We start from the raw sequence: 23,682 nt of genomic DNA on the forward strand, positions 1-23,682 counted from the left end.
CAGTAACATATAGCAACCAAACAGCAGGTAGAATTTACTGGTCATCTGTTGAAAAGCAAACAGCTTATTGGTTTCTATGGGTTACTGCTTCTGGGCAAAAATAGTGCCTCTTATTTCGTATGGGGGTAAATATGATAAATATAAGAAGGTAATAAATATTATATATAGTTCAGTTCTAAAACTAACTGTCTACAAAGGAGAGACATAGGCCAATAACCTACCAAGTACACATAATCAATATAAATACAGTACCCAAAAATACTGTAAGTTTTAGCAATGACAGGGGTCAACCTAAGAAAATGCTTTAAATATATGGTTTTGTCAATATAAAAAAATATGCCTGAAATCAATGACTATTGCATGTTAAAAAGTATTTTATTTATAGGTCAAACAGGCAAATATTCCCCCATAATATAATAACAAACATCCAAGAACTAGGTCATTGTATGTGGCACCCTTGCCAGGCTCAGAGATTGCACCATAGGCATGTTGTACAGGTATGGCTGCTTTCTGCTTAGTCTATTTTAGTTTGTTCTAACTCCAACTCTGGCCTATGCCCAGCACTGGGGGTTCAGAACTTGTAGGTGTATTTGTAAAAAAGTCATACAATCATTTAACTGCTAATATATCTGCATTTTTGTAAAAAAAACTCATTACAGAATGGTTGTAAATATTCTATAATTCGAAAATAAATTATTGTAAACTGATCTGTATAATTGTCAGCAATTTTCATTAAAAAAAATCAAAACATGCTTCAGAACTTCTAACCTAAAATCGTATGTATAAACTGTTCTGTATGATTAAGGGAAATTAAAATTGAATGTGATAATCAAATTCCACAGCTATCGCATGTAGTGATGAGTGAATCTGTCCCGCTTCACCATTAAATTCGCAAAACGGCAAGAACATTCGAAAAATGGCGAAATTTTGGCGAAATTTTGCATTTGTCGCACGATTCTTTTTGTCGCCCGCGTCTTTTTTGTCGCCCGCATCTATTTTTTTCACCGCAGCTATTTTTTTGCCATCCACAGGTTTTTTGATGCGGACATGCCCATTTTGACACACGACAAAAAAAAAGTCTGTGCGACAATTTTTCGCCGAATTTTCACAGAAGTTTTGCGAAACAATTCGCCAATGGCGAAATGCGGAAATTCACTGTGAATCCATGCCTGAAGAAAAAATACGCTCATTACTAATCACGTGAAAAAAATGTGCTTTTTAGGGTCCACCAGAGGATCTTACATGCAGAGCCCAGTCTCACAATAGGTACTTCTATTCTAGATAATAAGAGAAAAAAATAGATAGTTCTATATGTTATAAGGGTCTGGGCGCAGCAGAAGTTTCTCTGACAGGGCAGTTCGGCCTTTTAATTACTTTAACACTGTAATCTCTCCTGTAAACTAAAAATTCAGCCATGAGAAGCAATGGTAGACTAATTGCGTGCTTTAATTACAAAAATATTTGTTCCCCTTTAGGGAGGCCTAAAAAAAATAGGAGAAAAAAAGTAAGGCTGGCTGATATGAGGAAATTAAGCTTTGAACTTCTGATATGTGAAAAACAGATGTTAATGGAGAATAACAGAACTGTTTAGAGCTGTGTAGAAAAACTGATGGGATCATAAAAAAGAGTAACTACATGATGACAGTAACCTTTCAGGAAGCATTGATGTAATATTTCTGGTTGCTAAATATTACACTCTCTGGCCTTATATATTATATCATGGTATTTGGCCAGATTTAAAATAATGCAAACCATAAAGTATTACAAAAACATAAAGTATTACATTTACATAGAAGTGAATCAACATCAGGGATGAGCAACCTGTGGGCCTCTAGATAAATATGCAATAAATATTTAGGCCAGTGAAAAATGTGGAGCGTACACATGTACTTGGCCTACAAATCCCAGAACCATCTGGGAGCTTTGTGCTCTGCATAGGATTTTGTAACCTGCAGTTCTGCAACACAGACCTTATCTTACACCAGATTTCTTATTAATTAGCACATATACCATATTAAAAGGTAAAGTAAACAATAATTGTTCATGGTCATATCACATTCACTCTGAAATCCATTTTGACTACAACCCATAATTACACATTCAACATAAAATATTTTTATTCTGTTTAAATACCTTGCCTGAAGCAAAGCCAGAAGAATTATAGCAGAAACTAAAATGACTCCCGAGATGTAAGCTGCTATATAAATCATGGTACCTAGAAAATAAAACGTCTTTTAAATATCTTCCAAAAGCATTAAAAGTCAGACTATGGGGCTGATTTACTAACCCACGAATCCGACCCGAATTGGAAAAGTTCCGACTTGAAAACGAACATTTTGCGACTTTTTCGTATGTTTTGCGATTTTTTCGGATTCTGTACGAATTTTTCGTTACCAATACGATTTTTGCGTAAAAACGCGAGTTTTTCTATCCATTACGAAAGTTGCGTAAAAAGTTGCGCATTTTGCGTAGCGTTAAAACTTACGCGAAAAATGCGCAACTTTTCGCGTAAGTTTTAACGCTACGCAAAATGCGCAACTTTTTACGCAACTTTCGTAATGGATAGGAAAACTCGCGTTTTTACGCAAAAATCGTATTGGATCCGAAAAATTCGTACAGAATCCGAAAAAATCGCAAAACATACGAAAAAATCGCAAAGTACCGATCATTACGAAAAAAACGCAATCGGACTCCATCCGACCCGTTCATGGGTAAGTAAATCAGCCCCTATGTGTCACTTGCCATTTATTTTGAGAAGAGAGTCAAGGTGTATGTACGGGAATGCATCACTATAACACAATGAGCAGGTGTGATTTATTAAAGTATTGGCATTTTGACTAAACTGTCTTGTCTATTATATATTGTCAAATGCCAGATGCTCCTTTTGCTATTACAGTATCTGTCAATGTCACTCACTTACTGGAAACATATGGCAAGCTGCACACAGAGCTAAATACATTGTACAAAGGAGAAGAGAGAAGGTAAGAAAGAGATAGGTAGAAACAGATAAATAAAAGAATATTATAGATTTACCAACACACCCAAAATCTATTGTTTTACATTTTGGGTAACTAGAGATTAGGATATGCTTTAAAATCAATCCTTCAGCACTGAAAGGGCAATAAACCCCCTTGTTCAACATGAGTTTCATTAAAAAGGATTTTAAAGAATATAATTTTTACCCATTGTTTTAATCACAATATTTTTTGAGCTAAACAGGGCAAACAGAGAAACTGAATCTATTCAATGTTTGATCCTAGGGAATTATCTGTGCTCTGGTTATCTAATTACCTTGCAAAGGCCAAACATGGTGTAGCTTTAATTTCACTGTTTGTCCTGTTTAATTTAAGAGATAACAACGTCTTGTGAATGGAAAAGATTCACAGAGGGTAGCAGTGATTAAATCACAACATTACTCATTAGAAATAAGTAGAGCTTATTTACTGAGGATCCACTTGTGTCTCTTTACTGCACTTATTATTCTACAGGCTCCAGTCTATTTCTCCATCATCCAGTTTGAATCAAATATAAAGAACTTACAAGGCTGTTATGCAGACCTATGAAAACCAGAACCAATAGGACTACACAAATATTTCTGTTAAATGATTGTTTTTAAAAGCATGCATGTAGAAATCTTACCATTCTGTAAGGAGTGGGAACCTGTTAGTATAACAGATTCACTGTTTAATTTATGGAAGTTTCTGTGAGTAACTCTTTCTAGATGGGAAAAGAGCAGAGAGTCAAATCAGCCTAAATATATTTTGAAAAACTGTTGAAAAATTGTAATCTTATTTAGTAGACCATATTGTCTGGATTTTGCAGATTAGCCATTTTTGTACGTCCTCAAAGAGTGACATGTGCAGTATCATGAGCTTTAGGGGTACAAACATCATCAAAGCCTGAACTAGGTTCAGTAAGGGATAACATACTACTTTTGCAATACTAACAAAAAATCCACTTTGACTTGCCTAGGTAACTCTGCATTCCATATTCTCTTCATTGCCCGCATATTTATAATTCTCATAGTGAAACAGAGATTTGTAGAGAAAGGATACCATATGAAAGATCTGGATAGTGTGATTAATAAAGTTAGAAATGTGTATAGGAATACCCCTTTGGTCCCTAATAAAATGAAAAAGTGGGGTAGTGACAAAGGAAACAGCATAAGAAAGAGAGTCTTTGGTTTTTAATGGAACTAGTGGGGATTATTAATGGGATTATAAATAGACATTAGTATATATTTCTAGAAAATGTAGTGTTAAATACGATTTTGATATGAAAAAGCTCCCACTATAAAGCAAATACTAGTGCCTAGCCAATTTAAAATAGGGAAACAAGCTACCACCTATGGGCTCCTAAAACCAAAGGGCATGTTTCCATGTAGGCACTGGGTCAGGTGCAGTCAAGTTAAAAAATGCAGTTTTGCTATAATGGAAAATCTCACTGATTGATTGAAAAGTGGTATAACTGCCATTCCACTAATGTGGTGTATGTACAAGTATGGGAGCTGGTATCCAGAATGCTCAGGACCTGGGGTCTTCTGTAATTTGGGGTCTTTCTATTATTTGGATCTCCATACTTAAAGTCTACCAAAAATTATTTAAACATTATATAACCCCAAGAGGATTGTTTTACCACTAGTAAGGAATAATTATATCTAAGCTGGGATCTAGTACATGGTACTGTTTTATTATTACAGAGAAAAGGGAAATCAATTAAAAAAAAATGTAATTATTTGATTGAAATGGAGTCAATGGGAGATATATTGGCAAAAACATATATGCTGTAAAAGCTAGGATAGGGTGGATTTAGAAAGGTAAGAGGGAATTTAATAGTTAAAATAATGTATATTTGTGTGTGCATAAGAGGTTCATAAAAGAAAAAATGGTGACCTCTCATTTTTGTCATTGACTCCATCAACCCATCAAAAGGACTGGTTGTTTAAATAAGATATAATCTTCTGTAGATGTCTTAATATAAGGTTTTATATTGCACTGTTGGTTTAATGAATGATTTAATGGATTTGGAAATAGTTTAGTTTTTAACCTGATGTTAGATATTTCTTTATAAATAGATATATTTTTGGGGTTATGTTGGTCCCTTTTTTTGAATATTTTTTTTATATTTCTATGTTTTATACATATATGGGTTAGTGTGGGCTGGTTTTAGATGAATAGGTGGAGTTTTAAGGATGTATTGATATATAGGAATAGGAATACTTCCCCTTAAGCTGATGCAAAGGCAATGTGTTTCTTTAAGGAATTTACTGTATGGGAACTGGTATCCGAAAATATCCAAAAAATAATGATAAGATATAAAAAAATAATGATGGAAACGGTAATAAATGGGATTATGCGATAATGTTGAGAACATTTTAGTAAATATTGTTGTAAAGTTGATGCTCTGACTATATGCCCTGCACACCAACAGTTCCACCCATTATTATTGTTACATAGTAATTCCTTTACTTTTTACCACCCAGGTAGATATAACCCCTTCATGGTCTTTTATTAATATGTGTTCTTTCTCTGGAAATGTTGTCTAAAATATTATGGATAATAGAATTCTTTAAATTAATTTGTATCATCCCCTTTATTTTGTTCTTAGAGCTGTGGGAAGAGAGCAAACTTACTGAAACAGGACTTGCTATGGATCATGTGATAAAATATTCTGCATAGACGCTGATCCTCCACCCCGAGTGCTGGGCTACATGTGCACTGCATGTGAAGGTCTGTACCAAGAGTACTGATATAGGCAGCTTTGCAGTTATCATCTCCAGAGCAGCTGAGTTCTTCTATGCTCGTGTACCGCAAGCAGTTTTCATTATTTCCACACCAGCATTTTGACAGATAAGTTTCATATCCTTGTCTGTAGATAAGTGTAAATACAGAAGTACACTAAATTGTAGGTAGTTAATACAGGGTGTTGAAAATGGTCTTTTAATGGCCCTGTAATTAATGGGATTGTATGACACTTAATAGACAATATTTCTTTTATCATCTCACAATATTTTTGCTTTCATTTTTCTACCCTAATGAAATGATAAGGTAAAAACAAACAGCAATAATAACATATTATCAACATTTACAAATCAAGACATTAGTTATTAAATTATAATGATTGCAAGTTATTTTTCTCCAGAAAACACTGTCCAAAGCAACAGGTTAAACTAATACATGCAGCTTCTATGTAATTTCTTGTCAAAATAAATTGACATAAAGGGGATGTTAATCAAATAAACTTTTAATATGATGTAAACAATGATATTATTATTTGCCTTAAGGTCCTATCCCTTTCTATGGTTGCAAAGGTCAGCAATGCCTTACTGTTAGACCCTTTACCCATGTTAATCCTTTCTCCTTATCTCCATCATCAGCATCCATATTTCCCTGCATGATTGCTGTATCAAAGTTGCATGCTGCTTTGTATGTATCTTAGGTTTCAAAGGGCAACTAGGCTGCATATTTTACAAAATATTTCCTCTTGAAAGGCTGCCACAATATGGTATACATGTGGTATGATGCAAACAGGAAAGATTCACAAACATAGGTGCTACATTGCACCAGTAATGATTACCCACAGCAACCAATCAGATCTTTGTTTTCATTTTTTAACTTGCAGTAAAAATTGCTGATTACTTAGTTGTTATTGACAACTACACTTGTGCAGTTTATCATCTATTGAAATGGTATGTTGGGTTATCATCAGATTTTTTGTATTATCCAGAATGAATGCTCTCCCTTCTTAGTTAAAAATAACCATTTTGTCTACATTTTTGCGTATGTAGCTTTTCATACACACACTGGAAATACTGTAAGTAACAACACTCAATCTAATTGCCACCATCACTATGGAGCCCCTACAGGAGTAATGTTACCAAGAAAAGGATTGTATTCATTTAGGATATACCTAACCAATATACCTAACTAATGCCACACATGGCTGTTTCTCTGTCTACCGTTCTGCTTTTATCCACTCCTTGAGGTATCTGCACTTACATGGAAAAACAACCCCACATGGGATTAGCCAAATTGTCACAGCTAGCGGTGGAATGCTTGCCCTGGGCGCCTATGGCCATGGCTTGTTACGGCTGAACAGGTGTTGGTGCAGGCTCTTGTTGGGCATGGGTCCCGCAAGAGGGGTGACAAGTTGGTTATCTGGTTCTCACTTGCCCATCTGCCTCCTACGGGGTTGGGTGGCCGGCATGTCAGGTAGCACAGGAAGGTGTATAGCAGTGGTTTTGGGCAAGCATTCCGTGGATATGCTTCTTCTCTCAAAGTTGAGAAACATATTGTTTGATAAATTGTTAATGTACATTTATCTTAATCTGTAATTAAAGCTGTGACCTTCTCTATCCCAAAACCTGGATTTCATTATTTGAGTCTTGGGGGGGAAAAGGGTTCCAGGAAATAGATATATGCATAAGGTAAGCAAAGGGGTGAGTTGGTGGTTATTTTTCCTGCGGGTGATTGACGCTGCCCTTGTCAAAACCAATCAACAGGTAGCATTTACTGGTCACCTGTTTAAAAGCAAACATCTTATTGGTTACTTTGGGTTACTGCTCCTGGGCAAAAATAGTGCCTTTTATTACATATGGGGGGGGGGGGATAGAGTTTAAAGTTTTATAGTATGCCATGCCACTTATTTTAACTTAGTTACTTAGAAAACTAAGAGACAGCAAAAAAACACTCCTGGTAACTTTAAGAGCTGAATTTCTGTTTTTTAAAAGTGCAGAGACTGCAATTGTGCTATCTACACTAACTATGCGCCCCCCCCCCAAGCGCAGAGGAGCCACCTCAGGGTGGCTCAGGGGCCAGAAATGCCCCAGTAGATCAGAGGTAAAACTTTTTCAAGAGTACTCAGCAAGTTCAGTTGCTTTAGACTTATCCCATTAGATTCTGTAACGTTTAGGTACATTCCCAGTTTCACAGTGTGGTTCACCTTTCAGTTAACTTTTACTATGTCATAGAATAGCCAATTGTACCCAGCTTTTCAGTTATTTCTTTTTATTTTTTTGTCAAATTATTTGCCTTCTTCTTCCTTCCAATTTTCAAATAGAGGTCACTGACCCCAGTAGCCTAACAACAATTGCTCTGAAAGGCTACAACTTTATTGTTGTTTTTACTTTTTATTACTTTTCTTACTGTTTAGGTCCTCTCCTTTAAATACATCAGTCTTTCAATCAAACCAAAAATGCCTGGTCACTAAGGTAATTTGGGCCCTAGCAACCAGATAACTGTTGAAATTCCAAAATGGAGAGTTGCTGAACAAAAAGTAAAATCATTACAAAACCACAAATAATAAAAAATGAATATTACTCTACATCTTTAGTCAGGTAACTCAAGGGTGAACAACCCCTTTATATGCCAAGATCTTTTGTTCTTTTTGTGATTTTAAATACTTAGGATACAGTAGGAATTAAGTTTATAAAATGAGACCAATGTTAACAACCATTATCTTACCTGCAGAGCTCATCTTTAAGGCACCTATGAATTACATCAACACAAGAGATGGGAGTTTCTGCTTGAACTGCACATGGCTTGCTATGAAGGTCATCACCTGTACTTTTGCAGTCCTCATCAGATTGGGCACAATCACAGAAAGCGAGCAATTCAGAGACACGAAAAGGCATTGTGGTATAGAATGATTTTGTTGCTCTCTGGCAGCCCGTTATATTACATACATTTCCATTGACTTTACAAATCTGTAGTAGTGCTGCCAAGTGTCTGTTGCACACTTCGTCTCTGACACAGAGGGTTGCTACTTCAAAGCAAGACATTGGGCTGCTGTATTCTAAAAATAAAATCATAGCATTTAACAAAATGCCACACAGTATCATTTTTATATGTGTTTGCAAATGTTGCAATTACTGTATGTCCTTTTTAGACAAAGGGTATTAAAAGATTTTGGTCCTGGTACATTGCTTGTGACTCATGCTATCACATTCAGAAGCATTACAAAAAAAAATAATGAAAAAGCAATAGGGGATCAGCTGGCCTGGATATTATTTATATATATATATATATATAGGGCCCTAGCAACCAGATAACTGTTGAAATTCCAAAATGGAGAGTTGCTGAACAACTATATATTTGTATATGGGAAAAATAGCAGAGAGCAGGAAAGAGTGACAGTAAAAAAAGTAACATAATTTGAAAGAAAGGAAATTACATTTGAAGACAATAAAACCAGAAAGACCAAATCAGTTAAATCATTTGGATGTACTCTTTTTATGTTTATGATGTTTTAACCCTCCCTAAATCCTGCATAATATTGGGGGTCATTTACAGAAACCCCTGATGCAAGTGCAAGAGTACTAAGGGACACAAGTGCACTCCCCTTAGTTCTTATTGATAAAGTATTTGTGCACAAAATACCAAGCACTGCACCAATGGTAGGGCTAAGCAGTATTCACCTACTGTCATCAGCAGGCAGTAAGTACAGTACTCTTTTGCAGCCTTGTCCCTCTAGTGCTCCCTAGCTTGGATATCTGTGCCTCCCCCCCTGCCTCTGCCCACTTGCCACAATCATGAATACTGTGCTGCCGAATGCAGGAAATGTTGTACTCATCAGGGGGATGCAGGTCTCTGCACTCTGTTTTGGAACTTAGAGACCTCCAGCTATTTTATAAAGTTCAAGGCAGGGGGCAAAGTACAGGATACATGGAGAATTTCACACATTTTTGCACTTTGTATCCTTCCTTGCGCTTAATAAAGAACCCCTATGTGTGTTATCTGTTCTGCAGTCACTAGTTGTTTGTTACTGTAGAAAACAGCCTCAATGAGCTGTGTTTCTGGTTTGATATTTATTTTATTCTTATTGTAGGATAGAAATTATGTATACTTAAAGTATATATATTGGTAGTGAAGTGTTGAGTTGATTGTTAAGTGTACATGGCATATTATCCAGGTATATTTCTCACCTGGAGAATTTGTTAGGTAAAGGGAGCCATGGGGCTTAATTGTTTAGATTGTTTACGGCATGGTTTGCAATGCACCAGCAAAGCTACCTGTTGAGACCTGACGGTGATATGCCAGCACTTATGCTGCTTATTTCATAGTTTAACAATATTTTATAAAATACAGAAACGAATATACGAATGTACGAATATACCAAATGAGATTTATCTTATTCACACAATGCAAATTATTGATGTCTATACACTGCTAGAGCCACATTGTTTCTTTTCAGACAGAATGAATAAAGCTAAATAGTATGTAACTGTAACATTCAAGGATACAATGTAACAAGTACATTACCAAGTCTTGTTAGTGAACTTAACTCCCATTCTAAGGAGATGATGGACTGTAAGTCATCTGAAAAGAAGACAAATTACATATAATAAAAATTATTATTATTAAACATACATAGTAACATAATTTATTAGAAGACACTTGTCCATCAAGTTTAACCTTTTATGTCTTTATATAACCTGCCTAAAGCCTCTCTAATTTGCCGCAGAGGGGAAAATATTCCTTCTTGTGATGGCAACTGGACTCTGGATCAACTTGTACTATGAGTTATTTTCTATAGCCCTATATTTTTTTGTATTTCTAATAGGCAGTTTAAAAAATGAAGTATTCCAGTGTCCTGATGCATCCCTGAGCATTGTTCAGGAAGGCATTTATTTAAATAAGAACCATATTGCATTCCCTTGGCAGTATCTTTTATGTATTTTAAAGTGATGATTGAGTAGTAGCTCATTTTTCTAATACTGGTAATCTAATAAAAAAAATCTCAGATCAACAAACCCTCTAAAAATGTATTGTAGTTGTTGTATTAATGGCCTGCATCAACCACTTGTTATTGGCTCAGAGGGTAGCACCACTGCCTTGCAGTCCTGAGTTTGATTCTAGCTTTGGCGCTATCCGTAAGGAGTTTGTATATTCTTTCTGTTCTTGCAGGGCTGCTCTCTGGGTACTTTGGTTTCCTCACACACTCCAAAAACATACAGGCAGGGTAATTGATTCCTGATAAATTAGACTCTAATGTGCATGAATGTGATAGCGATTTTAGATTGTAAGCTCCACTGGGACAGGGACTGCATAAAATTTGTCAGTGCTATATAAATAACAATCAAAATGCTGACTGAGTGCATCTATGAATCATGGCATACATAAGTGAAAGGGACAAAGCTGGAAGACATAAATAGCATTAAAAACATGATAAAAACCTTGTTCAAAGCAGATATTGGGCTGGATTCAATTCAGTGAGGATTCAATTTTCTTCTCAAACTGAATCATTATCCATTAAGACTGCATGCTAAGGTAAAACCAACAGGGATTCTCTCAGCGATTCATCCATGAACACATTCACAATGATTCACAATTTTAGAACCATCAGGGCTTTTAGTTTTAACAGACAGTCAATAACGTGACATTGAATATATGGAAAAGACACTGCACAGATGAACAATTATAGCGCAAGAAGAAGCTTCCAAAATCCCCCATCAGTGTTCTGTGGTCAACACTCATCCACTTTCCATTTACTTACTAGGTATAAAATAAGGAGAGACCCTACTTTATTTGCACTGGCACATTAGTAGACTAACTGCCAAATGAATAAGCTTCACAGGTGGAGTAGGAAATGGGAATTATTTATATAGAACTGTACTACCCCATGGTGTTCAAATAGGTTCTTTGCCTTGATATCCAGTGTAGAGTGCAGATGGCTCAAAGGGATAACTTTTAATTAGTGAAGGATGAAACAATTCGGCAGGCATGGATTCGTTATGCCTAAGGCATAGAGGCGGGGCAGGCAATATATGATTGACAGCTGGGATTTTTAAATAACTTTACAATGGGCATCGATGTGTTATAAAATAAGGAATTTGGGTTGCATGTTTAACTTGAAAAGGACTTTTATTTTACAGCTTTTTATGTCTGTGTAACAGGTCCCCTTTAAGAATGAAAACTCATTTGAATAGAAAACTTGAACACCTTGAATTTTTCAAGTTTATAAACTCAAAAAACATGAAAAATTTGAGATTAAAAATATGGCTTGACCTTGCCTGGGACAACTCTCATTGACTTCTAGTGTCATTGACTTCAATGTGTTTTTTTGCACTCGAATTTCTGCAAATCCATGCCTGGTGAAACATTTCGCCCATCACTAGTTGTGAGGATGACATAGCTGAAATGTGGCGATTAGTGATGGGCAAAATTGTTTGGCAGGCATGGATTCGCTGTGAATTTCCGCATTTCGCAATCTGTGATTGTTTCACAAAACGGGCATCAAAATTTGCCTCGTAAAAATGAGCCGTGTGACAAAAAAATGCCGCCTGTGTCAAAAAATTGTCACCCACGTCAGAAAAAATTGTTGCACCTGTCAAATAAAATGACACACGTCAAAAAAAAAAAGTTGCGTGTGGCAAAAGAAATGACACACGCGGCATTTGTTCCCGTGCAACATTTTTGCCATTTCTCAAATCTTTTTCCATGATTCGCAAGATTTTCGGCAAAGCAAAATGGGACAAATTCACTCATCACTAGTGGTGATATATAAAAGATTTATACAGGTATAAAATCTGTTATCCAGAGTATATTATTTTACCACTGCTTGCCAGAAACGGGAAAGCTTTAGTACGAACGCGCTAAGGTGTTTATGAAATGATATATACTTACTTGAAACAGAGTCTACAGCTCCAGGAACATTGTTTTTTTCCTTCATTTCTTCTGTGTTGGCCAACGTGGATTCCATTTTTTTAGCATGTTTTAAACAAGAATTATTGTAGATGCCATTCCAGATATTTAAACATTTTTCCTTAGCTGGATATAAACACCCACAGTTCCCCATAACAGTGCTTTTTAATTCACTCCAAGCTGAGAGGCATGTTTCATGCGATCCATGAGTAGTGCACAGGTTTGCATTAGTGATACAGCAATTTTTGAAGTTTTCATACAAATGAAAGCAATTTCGGTCTAGTTTGCAGTGCTGTTTAGCTACATAACAGTCATTTAGTTTTGCCAGTGTGATGACACCTGTCGTTCTTGAATATTTTAAGGAACTTTTCTGAAGAATGTTAGGCTTTATAGGCTCTGTTGGAATAGTATTAACTGCATGGGAAAACAATTAAATAAAAAAACAATTATTATGTCTCATCTTTTTTAAAAGGTTTTAACACAAAATTGTGGTACAGGTATAGGACCTGTTATCCAGAATGCTCGGGACCAAGGGTATTCCGGATAAGGGGTCTTTCCATAATTTGGATCTCCATACCTGAAGTCTACTAAAAAATCATTTAAACATCATAATAATTAATAAGGATTAATTATATCTTAGTTGGGATCAAGGCACTGTTTTATAATTACAGAGAAAAAGGAAATCATTTTTAAAAATTAGAATTATTTTCTTATAATGGAGTCTGTGGGAAATGACCATCCCGTAATTCGGAACTTTCTGGATAATGGGTTTTCGGATAACTGATCCCATACCTGTACTATACCTCCATTAAGTACAAAGTAATATTAAATTATTGTAAATACAAAACAGCAATTTGCTAAAATTTGGAAAATTCTTTTTCTAAATCTCATTCTGTCTCTCTTTGCCACCCTGACTGTCCCTTCTCAGCCTGTCAGTTATAGCTGCTAATGCTAATGGATTACTGCTGGACAAATATGGCAGAACCACATAGGGGAACATGTGGGATCAGATAGGTAATGAAAAAGCATCGGCCAAATACTTTTATGGCAAAATTCTAAATAGCATGCAAAGACAGTGTTATGCTAAATATATAAAATGTTTCATTTTTGGTGTCAGTATCTCTTTAAGGTAATGTACAAAGAAAACAACCATTGGTAAATTTCACATTGACATTGAAGAAAAACATTTTGAACACGCATTTTTGTAAACTGCCTCTAGGTCTTATTTTGTATTTTTGTATAGTGCTATCTAAATAAAAATATACATACATACATACAAATATATTTTTATTAACCTTTGCCAGCAGTGCATTGCTTCCCAAGCAGCCTTCTGATGCTACAATTCATATCTTCGGCGCAAGTGCAGGCTCTAAACTCTGGATATTTCTGAGTTATATAATGAATGGTTGTATTGCAGTTCTGTGAATCTTTTATTTGACAGTTGCTGCCTACAATTTAAAGCACAGCCATATTTAAATCAAAGTTTATGCATTTTACATTTTATTTGCTGTTAGTAAAGAATCACATATATAAAATACTCAAATAATAAAGTTGTTTTTTATTATTTTGCCTACATGTGCTTTTTGGAACAAAGCAAAATTGTAGTTGGAGCTTCATTGGGTTAAAATGTCTTCATAATTTCCTTATATAAAATTTGTCACAATTTTAGCTGTAAAGAAACGTACTGATATATGAAAATATTTATTAGAGTTATTCAAATAATTCTGTTCATGAGTCTGTTTCAAAACTCATTTTAGCATCAGAGAAATGATTGTGTTGTACAAATAAAACAACAGTTTAGGATGAATATAAGTAGTGTTTTCAAAGCCCACAGCTGAATAAATACCATGAACAAACAATATAACTGATAAAAGAAATCTAGCAGCCATGCTGAAGTATAATGAACAAGTATTGTTTGTCAGTGACAATGCCAAAGCTGCTGATTTATTGCATATTGACAAATTATTGCATATTAACAACGTATTATCAACTGCAACCATTTAATACATTAGCCATACTTTTTAGCGAAAATGTGAACTTAATCTTCAATGTAATTCAATGTATTACAATGAAATTTGCAGGAATTCAGTTGGCACAGTAGCACTTTGCTGTTCATATTGGTCAATGCCACCATCAGCTATCTACATTGTATGCATTTAGCGATTATGGTGTTTCATTTCAGTTTGCAATGCACTATTGACAATGAGCATGGCTGAGTTGTTTGCAAGGAAAACATATATATTATAAACTTATTATTACATATTTGTAAAAAAAAAAAAACAATTAAGAGCATTATTTGGGTCTGTTTTAAGGGACATATTTATTAAAAAAGTGAAACACAGCTTATCCCAGATCAACAGAGGGAAATTCTGCTGCTTATAATTACTATAACACTTTTATCAAAATGTGAATTCTCATTGGCGACCTTTGATAAATATATCCCTAAAAATAATGTAAAAGTTTAGAGAGAGTGGCTAAATTTCATTTTCCACAGGTCTGGCTGTGCTCTGCACCTCAAGCCGCAAAAGTGAGGTACAGAGAACAGTGCAATGTCCTTGCCTCCTTCCAATGTGGAAGGTACTAAGTACAGGGCTCCATTGTGGCCTAAGTTTACCACTGCTCCCTAAATTGTGCGTCTTTTAGAGAATCGATAGGAATCGCCTATGTGCCTCATTCTCTCTCCCTATAAGAATGCTTTGTTGTCTAACACAGGAAGAGAAGTATTCACAGAGGCGGCCACAGGTCTCTGTGCTCTGTAACAGAGCTCATAAACCTGCAACAATTAATTGAAGCTAGAATTCAGGGTGCAAAAAAATAGTGGTTTGCTCCAATGGCCTCTACAATGTAATACTGGCATGTGGAGAAATGACAGCATGAAATTCCACACCAGCAAACTTACATAGAAATAATACATGATTTATTTCTGGCAGGTTGAGTTTATGATTGATGGAGCCACAGCTTTTCTTTCAAGTTCCAATATAATTGGTAGATACAATATCAATTTGACTATATTTGTTACACTAAATGCAGAATGTTTTTATAATCAGCAAAGCTGTTACTACTATCTGTAATTCACTCTACTATTTTGTCTTTGATTTCTTCGTAAAATGATTAAATGTATCTATCTATTCACATGTAATATGGCAATTAAAAATATTAAACAACATGATATTAAGCTGTAATAATACAAGGAGGAACAGATGCAAAATATAAATAGATCTGATGTCACATTAAAGTTCTATAAGCTTATAAAGGCACAAGGGTTCAGGCTGAGGGCTTTTATACAGATTCTGTTTATAAATATGTTCAATATATTAAAGATTTAAAAGCCAATTCATCACGTTAAGAAGTTACCTGAGAAACCACAAAAATTTTCCAGGATGCTCCATACTCCTTCACATTCATTTTTATCTTTGTGACATCTTTCTTTAAAATTGCAACAATCAGCTGTTTGCAACACAAGGATTCTCAGAAAAAATAATAGCAGAACTGTTAAAGAGAAGGCAAATGTATCATGTTTAGTAGAACAGAAGACTGCAAAACAGTATAAAACATATAGACAGATGATAAAATCCCCTAATATATTTATTATCAGTCATATTTAAGATTTAAAGGAAAAGGAAAGTCATTTTGACATTTTACTGCCAATAGATTTGCCACATTAGTGCCACCTAGAATGCAATATTTATTCAGCAGAAAGCTTTACTATACCTGAGCAAAGAGCCCTAGAAGCTCCCTCTGATAGCAGCTGCCATTTTAGCTTGGCCTTGGTAGCTTCCTGCTGCAGTTATAGCCATTGGGAGCTCAGATCACACATTCCTAAGTGAGTTCTTATGCATTCTTATGGGAGGGGGGAGCAGGAGAAGGGAGGGGGAGAGGGAGAGAGGACTGAGCAGACTCGTACCCCAAACCTGAGGGAACCCTAAAAGAGAGGAAATCTGATACCGAAGAACATTTTCCCAAAAAATGAGACAAGAAATCCTGTGATTCTTTTGATAGAGGACTCTCTGTGAGTGCTTATGGCTGTATTTACATAGACATTTCTGATAAAACTTGTTTAGTTTTTACCTTCCCTGCTCCTTTAAGATTGGCTACTAATTTTTTTATTGTAGCTATTGGACATTTTCATCAGATCATTAATGCTGATGTTTACTTAAAATTTAAAACCCTAGAGATTAAGCCAAACAGATATTGTACTTATTCATAAAGGTTTGCTATCCTAATACCAAGATCTGAATTAGAAAGCACACAAACAGTGATGAGTGAATTTTTTTGCCAGGCATGGATTCACAGCGAATTTCTGCATTTCGAGATTGGCGAATTGTTTCGCAAAACTTCCGTGAAAATTTGCAGTCGAAACATTTGTTGCACAGAATTTTTTTGCTGTGTGTCAAGTTGGGTGCAGTTGCATACAGAGAGCTTTTCGTTGCCCAACAAAGTCTAAAAGTAGCCATACACAGACCAATAAAAGCTTGCAGCTCGATTCTTTCAGACCGTTGGGCAGCTCACTGGCCTGTCCCGGCAGACAAACCTGAAAATTGCCCAGATATAGACCAGGCAGGTTTTATTTTCCTGTCAGATAGAGAACCGCATCTATGTGGTGATGCGGTCCATGATCCGATGGTTGGCATAGCTGCAATTTTGACCCAATCATTGTTCCGAGGATCAAACCAATAATAACCAAGGCTATTGTGATGCTAAAATCTACAGTTAGTATTGATATTGGTATATATGGTTTATGTATGTGAGTGTATAGATTGGTAAGTATAGGTTGTGTGTGCTGGGTTTACGTGGAAGGGTTGGACTTGATGAACTGGTCTTTTTCAACCCTATGTAACTATGCAACCCAATATTTCACACCTAAAAATGAGCATATTGGTGAAACATCTGCTTCTTTGGAAACTTCACCAAATGAGCATTACTTCATGTGTATGACCAGCTTTACAAAGCCTGTAGCTGGTAGAACAGAGGTTATTTTTACAGTGCTCTTCTTGTTGGCAAGTTGGACAGGGTCATATTGCTTTGTCCCTGCTTGTAAGAACAGAAAGAAGAATCTGACTTTACTTTTACCTTATAATCTGAACCACTGATATTTTCAGAGAAAGCTAAATAAAGCATAAGGAATATAAAAGCTAAGATACAGCGTTCCTTTTGATACCTTTGTATATTATTTAACACTATTCCTGTCTGCACCATATTAAATATGAATATTCCTTTAAAGGAAAGGGGTTGTATGTAGTGTATGTGAACCTAGCTCTGTATCTCCTTAAAGTGAGATCTTTACATCAGAGAGCACTAACACATTTATAACACACATTTCTAGTTTTGCTATGATATTCCACACACTACAGAAGACTTGACCCTCATTGTGACAAACAACTCTGCTGTTGTCTAACAGTCACACATTTTTGAAAAGTTTCACTTTACAAAATATGTATGCTGCTGAGTTAACCATTAATATATTTAAAAATATATATTAGAATTAAAATAAACTTGAGAGATAATAAAATATTTGAATCTCTATACATAAAACATACATTCAAATGGAGACATTGTGCAAAGTTAGATCATTTGTGAAGCCTTTTAAGAAATCCCCTGTCCATGATGTGTGGCTAAGTAAATATTAGCGTGCAAATGATAAAGTATAGTTTGCTTACAGCTAAGGAGATAACAGCAACGTAAATTGCCATTCTTGGCTCTGCTATATGAAAAAGGGGAGAGGGCTGAATTTGTTGATAAGAATACTTAATACCAAAGGGAATTGCACTAAAAATCTCTTAAACTGTCACAGATGTTTTACAGAATTGTCTCTAATTGCTTGAAATGAATTCATTTTTTAGGGTTCTAAAAATGGGTGTATAGGGACACTTCATAGTGCAAACAAATTGATGCAAATTGCTGTTGGGTTCATGTAATAAAAAAAGTTGGAGGCTATGGCTTGCTGCACCAGTAAAAACATACTGCCTTTTATTACATATTGGGGTTTTTTGCCCTTTGCCCTGTGGGTTGTTCCCTGAGGAGCACTAAAGTGCACAAAATCTTTACACTTTGGCACTCTTGCTTTTGATGTATTATTCCCTAGTTTCCTATTTACTCTATACAATTTCAACATGAAATCCAATTGAAAATATAGTTGCATATCTATATATGCAACTGTGAATCTAAATGAAAATCTAATTACACAAAGCAAAGTGTTATTTTCTAGAATAATTGGTTGAAGAACATAGAACACAATGAAATATGGGACTTGTGTTGCAGGCAGGAAAATCAATTTATATAACTAAAGTTTTTCCAACATTCGGTATAAGGGCAATGACAGAAATGGCTTGTGCCCACTATTTTCCAGGAGACTTCCCATTAATATTGATTGGAGGCAACCCAAAAGCAGATGTTTTGCTAACAGTGATCAAAATGACCTGTGCAACAGAAGCTTTAACAATGATTTTATTAGACTTTTTGCCATGTCTGTTGGATTTTTGGCCATTTTTATAAATGATTCGCTGATTTGTATCAAGTTAGGATTGACTGTGAATGTAATTCCCAAATCTGCTCTCTTAAACATCTCTGCTATATTGTGGAATGGTAAAAAGAAGAAGAATTTGCTTTTCCCTTTATTTTATTATTAAAAAGGGGAAACAATTTAAAGCTGTGGCTTGTCAAAATTTTGTTGTAATTTCACTATTTGAGTTACTGCATATTTTAGACGCTGTTATAAATCTAAAGTTTCATTTAACATCAGCACAACACAATTAAATACTATTTACTTAAGAAAAACAGACATCAAAAATACATACAAATTTTACGTTGATTAAATATTATTCTAATATCTCCGTTTATGGATCCATGTTTATGTTTTTACAGTACTGTATCTATATAGATAGATGATTGCTTATATGAAAAAATCCCTGCTGCAGTGCTTTATTTACAATTCTGGGAGAGGTTTTAAACAGCTTCCTTTAATAATGCTGTATTTGGCAAAAGACAACACAAGGTAAAGGATACACACTTTAAAGGCTAAATGAGCACCTGTTCACAGATACTTCACTGTTTTCATATGGCTCCAGAATAAACAAAGATTAAGTCAAGCATGAACACTAATGGCAATGATACAGCTGACAGGGACCTGAAAAAAGCTATTTACAGTTATTATTATTAACACTTCACTGAGCAAGCTTAAATCAAAATGCTATCAATATAATCATTATAAAAATATTATATAAAAAAAAAAACTAAGAACCTTACTACTAAATAATACATATGCAATAAATTGTAATAATAAACCCATGACCTTAATAAAAAGTGAAATATGAAGAGCAGTTTGGATACCAAACTGTACGCTTTAGACAGTATAACTTACTATTATTACTTTAAAAAGCTTTAGTGACAAAGGAGGCCACAAAAGTTGCATTCATTTAGAAATACCTCATTCTAAGTTCACAACAAGATACTGTAAGTTTATTCAAAAGTGGATATAGCAGTGCAAAACATAGTTTTAGTTTAGTTTAGTTACCTGTGCAGAAGTGGTACTTCATTTCAGCTGAGAATCTGTCCGCTGATCCCACAGAAGTGCACACGCCTAATGAGTTCAAGGCAATAAAGACCTGTAACGATTTCAGCACTGTTTCTCACAGAACAGCTCCCAGCCCACAGGAATATTAACTCTTTGTTATCCACTCCACTAAAATGTTTGGACTTTAACCACAACCGACAAGGAAGACAGGAAAATTTCTGACTAAACTACAGAAAGGATAATATTTTTCTAATAAGCAATAAGAAAATATAAAAATGTCAGCCTTACGTGTTTCTTAATACTTTCTTGCATGTTTGATTTAGTACAACATTTTCTGGCCAGTTTTGTTTATATTTGTTTTTATATATTTGTATTTCATTATTCTGTAACAGAAATTAATTTTCATGGATCTAATTGGACCATTGTTGTTAGTGGAGTACTGCAGGGGTCTGTTTTTGGTCCTTTGCTTTTTTTACTTGTTTATTAATGAACTGGAGGTGGGCATACAAAGTATTGTTCCAATTTTTACTGATGATACTCAGGGCCGCCATCAGAAATCACGGGGCCTCTCACAACAAAATTTTCTGGGCCCCCCTCTTCCCATGCCCCCAATAGCCCCTCCCCCAGTGACCCCTCCCATCAGTTTCCAAACAGCCTATGCAATAAAATGTCTCTTTAACAAATGGAACACACTACACAGAACACAAATGAGTTTTATATTTGTTAAATCACATTTATTACTATTATTATTAATACAGTACAGGCACTTAGAGAAAAGTAGGTGGATGCTGGGGGGGAGCCAGAGGAAGCAGGTGGACGATGGGGGAGGATCATGCATTTCCTCATGATCCTCCCCCATCGTCCACCTGCTTCCTCTGGCTCCCCCCCAGCATCCACCTACTTTCTCCTGACCCCCCCCCCCCCATTATCCACCTGCTTTCTCCGGCTCCCCCCCCCCCCCAGAATCCACCTACTTTCTCCTGATTCCCCCCCCCCAGCCTGTTCACTTGCTTCTCCTGATCCTTCCCCCCCCCCCCCATCATCCACCTGCTTCCTCCGGCTCCCCTGCAATTTTTTTTCATTAATTTGCACAACATTTTCTTACTTTGTGACAATTTACGGAACAATTTGTGCAACAAAATCGTATTTGTCACAACGAGTACGAAAGTTTCGGATTCATTCAAGCTTCGGTATCGTGACTTTCCTTGGGCCAGGTTGGAGCTGCCATTGAGTCCTATGGAAGGCTTCCAAAAACATGCACAGAAGGTTTCCCCGCCGTTTAGGAAAAGTACGAAACTTTTGTATTCAAACGAGAAGAATTCTTATGACATTTGCAATCCTCAGAAATGATCAGATTTCATGATTCCAATTCATACATTAGTGGATCTGCCCCTATTTATACAGGGCCTGGACTTATAAATTTACTTTAATTATGTTATAGCATGGCCTGTTAAATCACCCCTGTAGAAAACATTGGCCCTTTGGTATTTTTGTCCATATACAAAGAATATAAAACACAATATTAAAATGATGATTTTGCCCACTTTAAATCTGTTTGACTGCTGTGACATTTGTACAACAGTAATTGTGAAACTATTTTTTAAAGCAAGCCATTTTATTCCCAAAAGTATCCTAATTAAGGCAAGCATAAAACTGTGTAACCCAGTTTGCCTGTTTGAGAGCACAGTACTCTGTCACTGCAATATCTATTGGCAGAAATGTGCTTTTCATTAACGCATTCCCTCTTGGTACACAGTTTAATTGAATACAAGAAAAAAAAGGAATTACTTTGTGTAATAAATGTAATTGTTCCTAACACCTACTAAGAAAGTTATGCTAGAGGCATGGACCCAACATTTTCACCAATCTTGTTAAGAGGCTTAATTTCATTTATTACTATTAGGTTGAAATAGATAAACATTTTAGTACAATTTTACAATATGATGTTTTTGAATAAAAGAATTCAGTAGAGAAATAATAACATTGCTTTTATTGTAGAGGAATTGATTTGTTTTTTTTGCAGGTAGAATTACAGCTATATTTTTCAATATTCCAATTGTGTTATATTTGTCTGAAATTAATTCTTAATATTACAAATTGACTGGAAAACTAGCTTTGCAATTGTTATAGTGGGAGGTAAGTAAGCAAAATCATTACTGCTTTCTCTTGAAGATAATTCTAGGGTTCCATTGCCCTGTTTCACCAATAATTCATGAAAATTTGCGAAATGGTAAAAAAATATATATTTTTTCGCTAAACAGAATGCAAAGTGACATTCTACATTGCAAAATTCTAATAATAACATGTCAGTTATGTTTTTTTTTCTGTGTCTTTGATAACACAAAAAAAAGTATTTATTTTCTGGTAAAACAAAACTAATGGCACAATTCTAATAATTCTAGTGTCTATGAAGATTCTCATTCATCCAGGTCATAATATATAGTATCTAGTAGAATTAAGTCTAAAACAATTGGACTTTTCTGAGTTTTCTTGAAAACATTTCAAATTGGTACAGGAATATGAGAGGAGAAAACTTGCAGATTTATGGTAATAGGTTACAGGGCAAAGTTGATTCTTCAGAAAGCCCAGAAAAAAACTGTATCAGCAGCCCTAGCTAATACTTAAGCTCCTCCTTCCAAACTAACTATCCTGCCAGCGGATAAAGGAAGATGTACAATGGTACTGAATACATCAGACTACCACTCCCAAGTGTCCACACTATTCGGCGATTCTAATACATATGAACAACTCAAGAGCAAAGGAGCCTCTTTGAGGCCAATTGTCAATAGCATTAACTCTGCGACTTATCATCTTAACATCTTCCTTCTAGACTCAGAAGTCTATCTGCATCTCAAGGAAAAGGGAAACTTCTTTACACATGCATCAGCCACCAGTAGGCCACCAGCAGAGCTACCCAGTAGGCCCCAGTTATTAGCCGACTGGTCTCCGGGATGCCCTGGGTGGTGGGTCAATCCAATAATTCAAATGTTACCCCAAGGAAAAAACAGAATGTCCCTTTTACACGCGATCATGCTATCCCAATTATGCCAAAACTCTACCCATGATCTGACAAAAACATTTAGTATGTCTTTTTCTTAATTAATAACTCTTTCAAATAACAAGGAGGGGGTATAGAAAAAAAAGGCATATCATGCCGGACATATCAACTTACACAGATTTTCCAGGAGCCATTCTTAATGCCTCCTTGTTCAGACACCGCTGTCAGTAATTTAAACTTAAATGTGTGCTTACCACCACCACTGAAATGCACCGAAGTAGCACCAGAGCAGGAAGTGTATTTCAGCACGTGCATGACAATTGTATTAACCATATCTGGCACCTGTGCTAAAAGGGAATTCAGCAGTGGGCCCCTATCTTTATGTTCTATTTTGTAGGGATGCCATAAAATTATACTTGATACACTGGGACCCTGTACAACTTTATGTTTTAGGGTCTCTTGTTACTAAATAGGAATAAATATTGCTTTCTAGTTCCTCTACAACCACAGGGTCCTTAACAGTTGTTCAAGTC

General features: G+C 35.6%; 2 protein-coding genes across 2 annotated transcripts in view; one reads left to right on the top strand and one right to left on the bottom strand.

Annotated features, from left to right (window-relative positions):
- Nucleotides 1-5,695, top strand: part of hmgcll1 (3-hydroxymethyl-3-methylglutaryl-CoA lyase-like 1) — a 43,658-nt gene extending 37,963 nt beyond the window's left edge. The window contains exon 12 of the transcript XR_004222762.1: nt 5,608-5,695. The gene's annotated coding sequence lies outside the window, so the exon portion shown is untranslated. The remainder of the gene's footprint in view (nt 1-5,607) is intronic.
- On the bottom strand, nt 5,604-23,482 carry gfral (GDNF family receptor alpha like). Its single transcript, XM_031902726.1, has 7 exons — nt 23,404-23,482; nt 15,996-16,130; nt 13,937-14,089; nt 12,624-13,055; nt 10,260-10,316; nt 8,463-8,793; nt 5,604-5,868 (listed from the first exon to the last, which is right to left on the bottom strand). Exons 1-7 carry the CDS (start codon nt 23,480-23,482, stop codon nt 5,604-5,606), a joined length of 1,452 nt encoding a protein of 483 aa, XP_031758586.1.
- Between the last annotated feature and the right edge of the window lie 200 nt (nt 23,483-23,682).

This window comes from Xenopus tropicalis, chromosome 5 (genome assembly GCF_000004195.4).
Source record: "Xenopus tropicalis strain Nigerian chromosome 5, UCB_Xtro_10.0, whole genome shotgun sequence".
NCBI lineage: Eukaryota > Metazoa > Chordata > Amphibia > Anura > Pipidae > Xenopus > Xenopus tropicalis.

Coding starts and splice junctions, on each gene's coding strand:
- gfral (XM_031902726.1), bottom strand. CDS start 23,482: ATGGTTAATACAATTGTCATGCACGTGCTGAAATACACTTCCTGCTCT. Junction 14,090..15,995: donor AAATTTTTGTGGTTTCTCAG/GTAACTTCTTAA, acceptor TTTAAATTGTAG/GCAGCAACTGTCAAATAAAA. Junction 8,794..10,259: donor AAGTTCACTAACAAGACTTG/GTAATGTACTTG, acceptor TTTTATTTTTAG/AATACAGCAGCCCAATGTCT.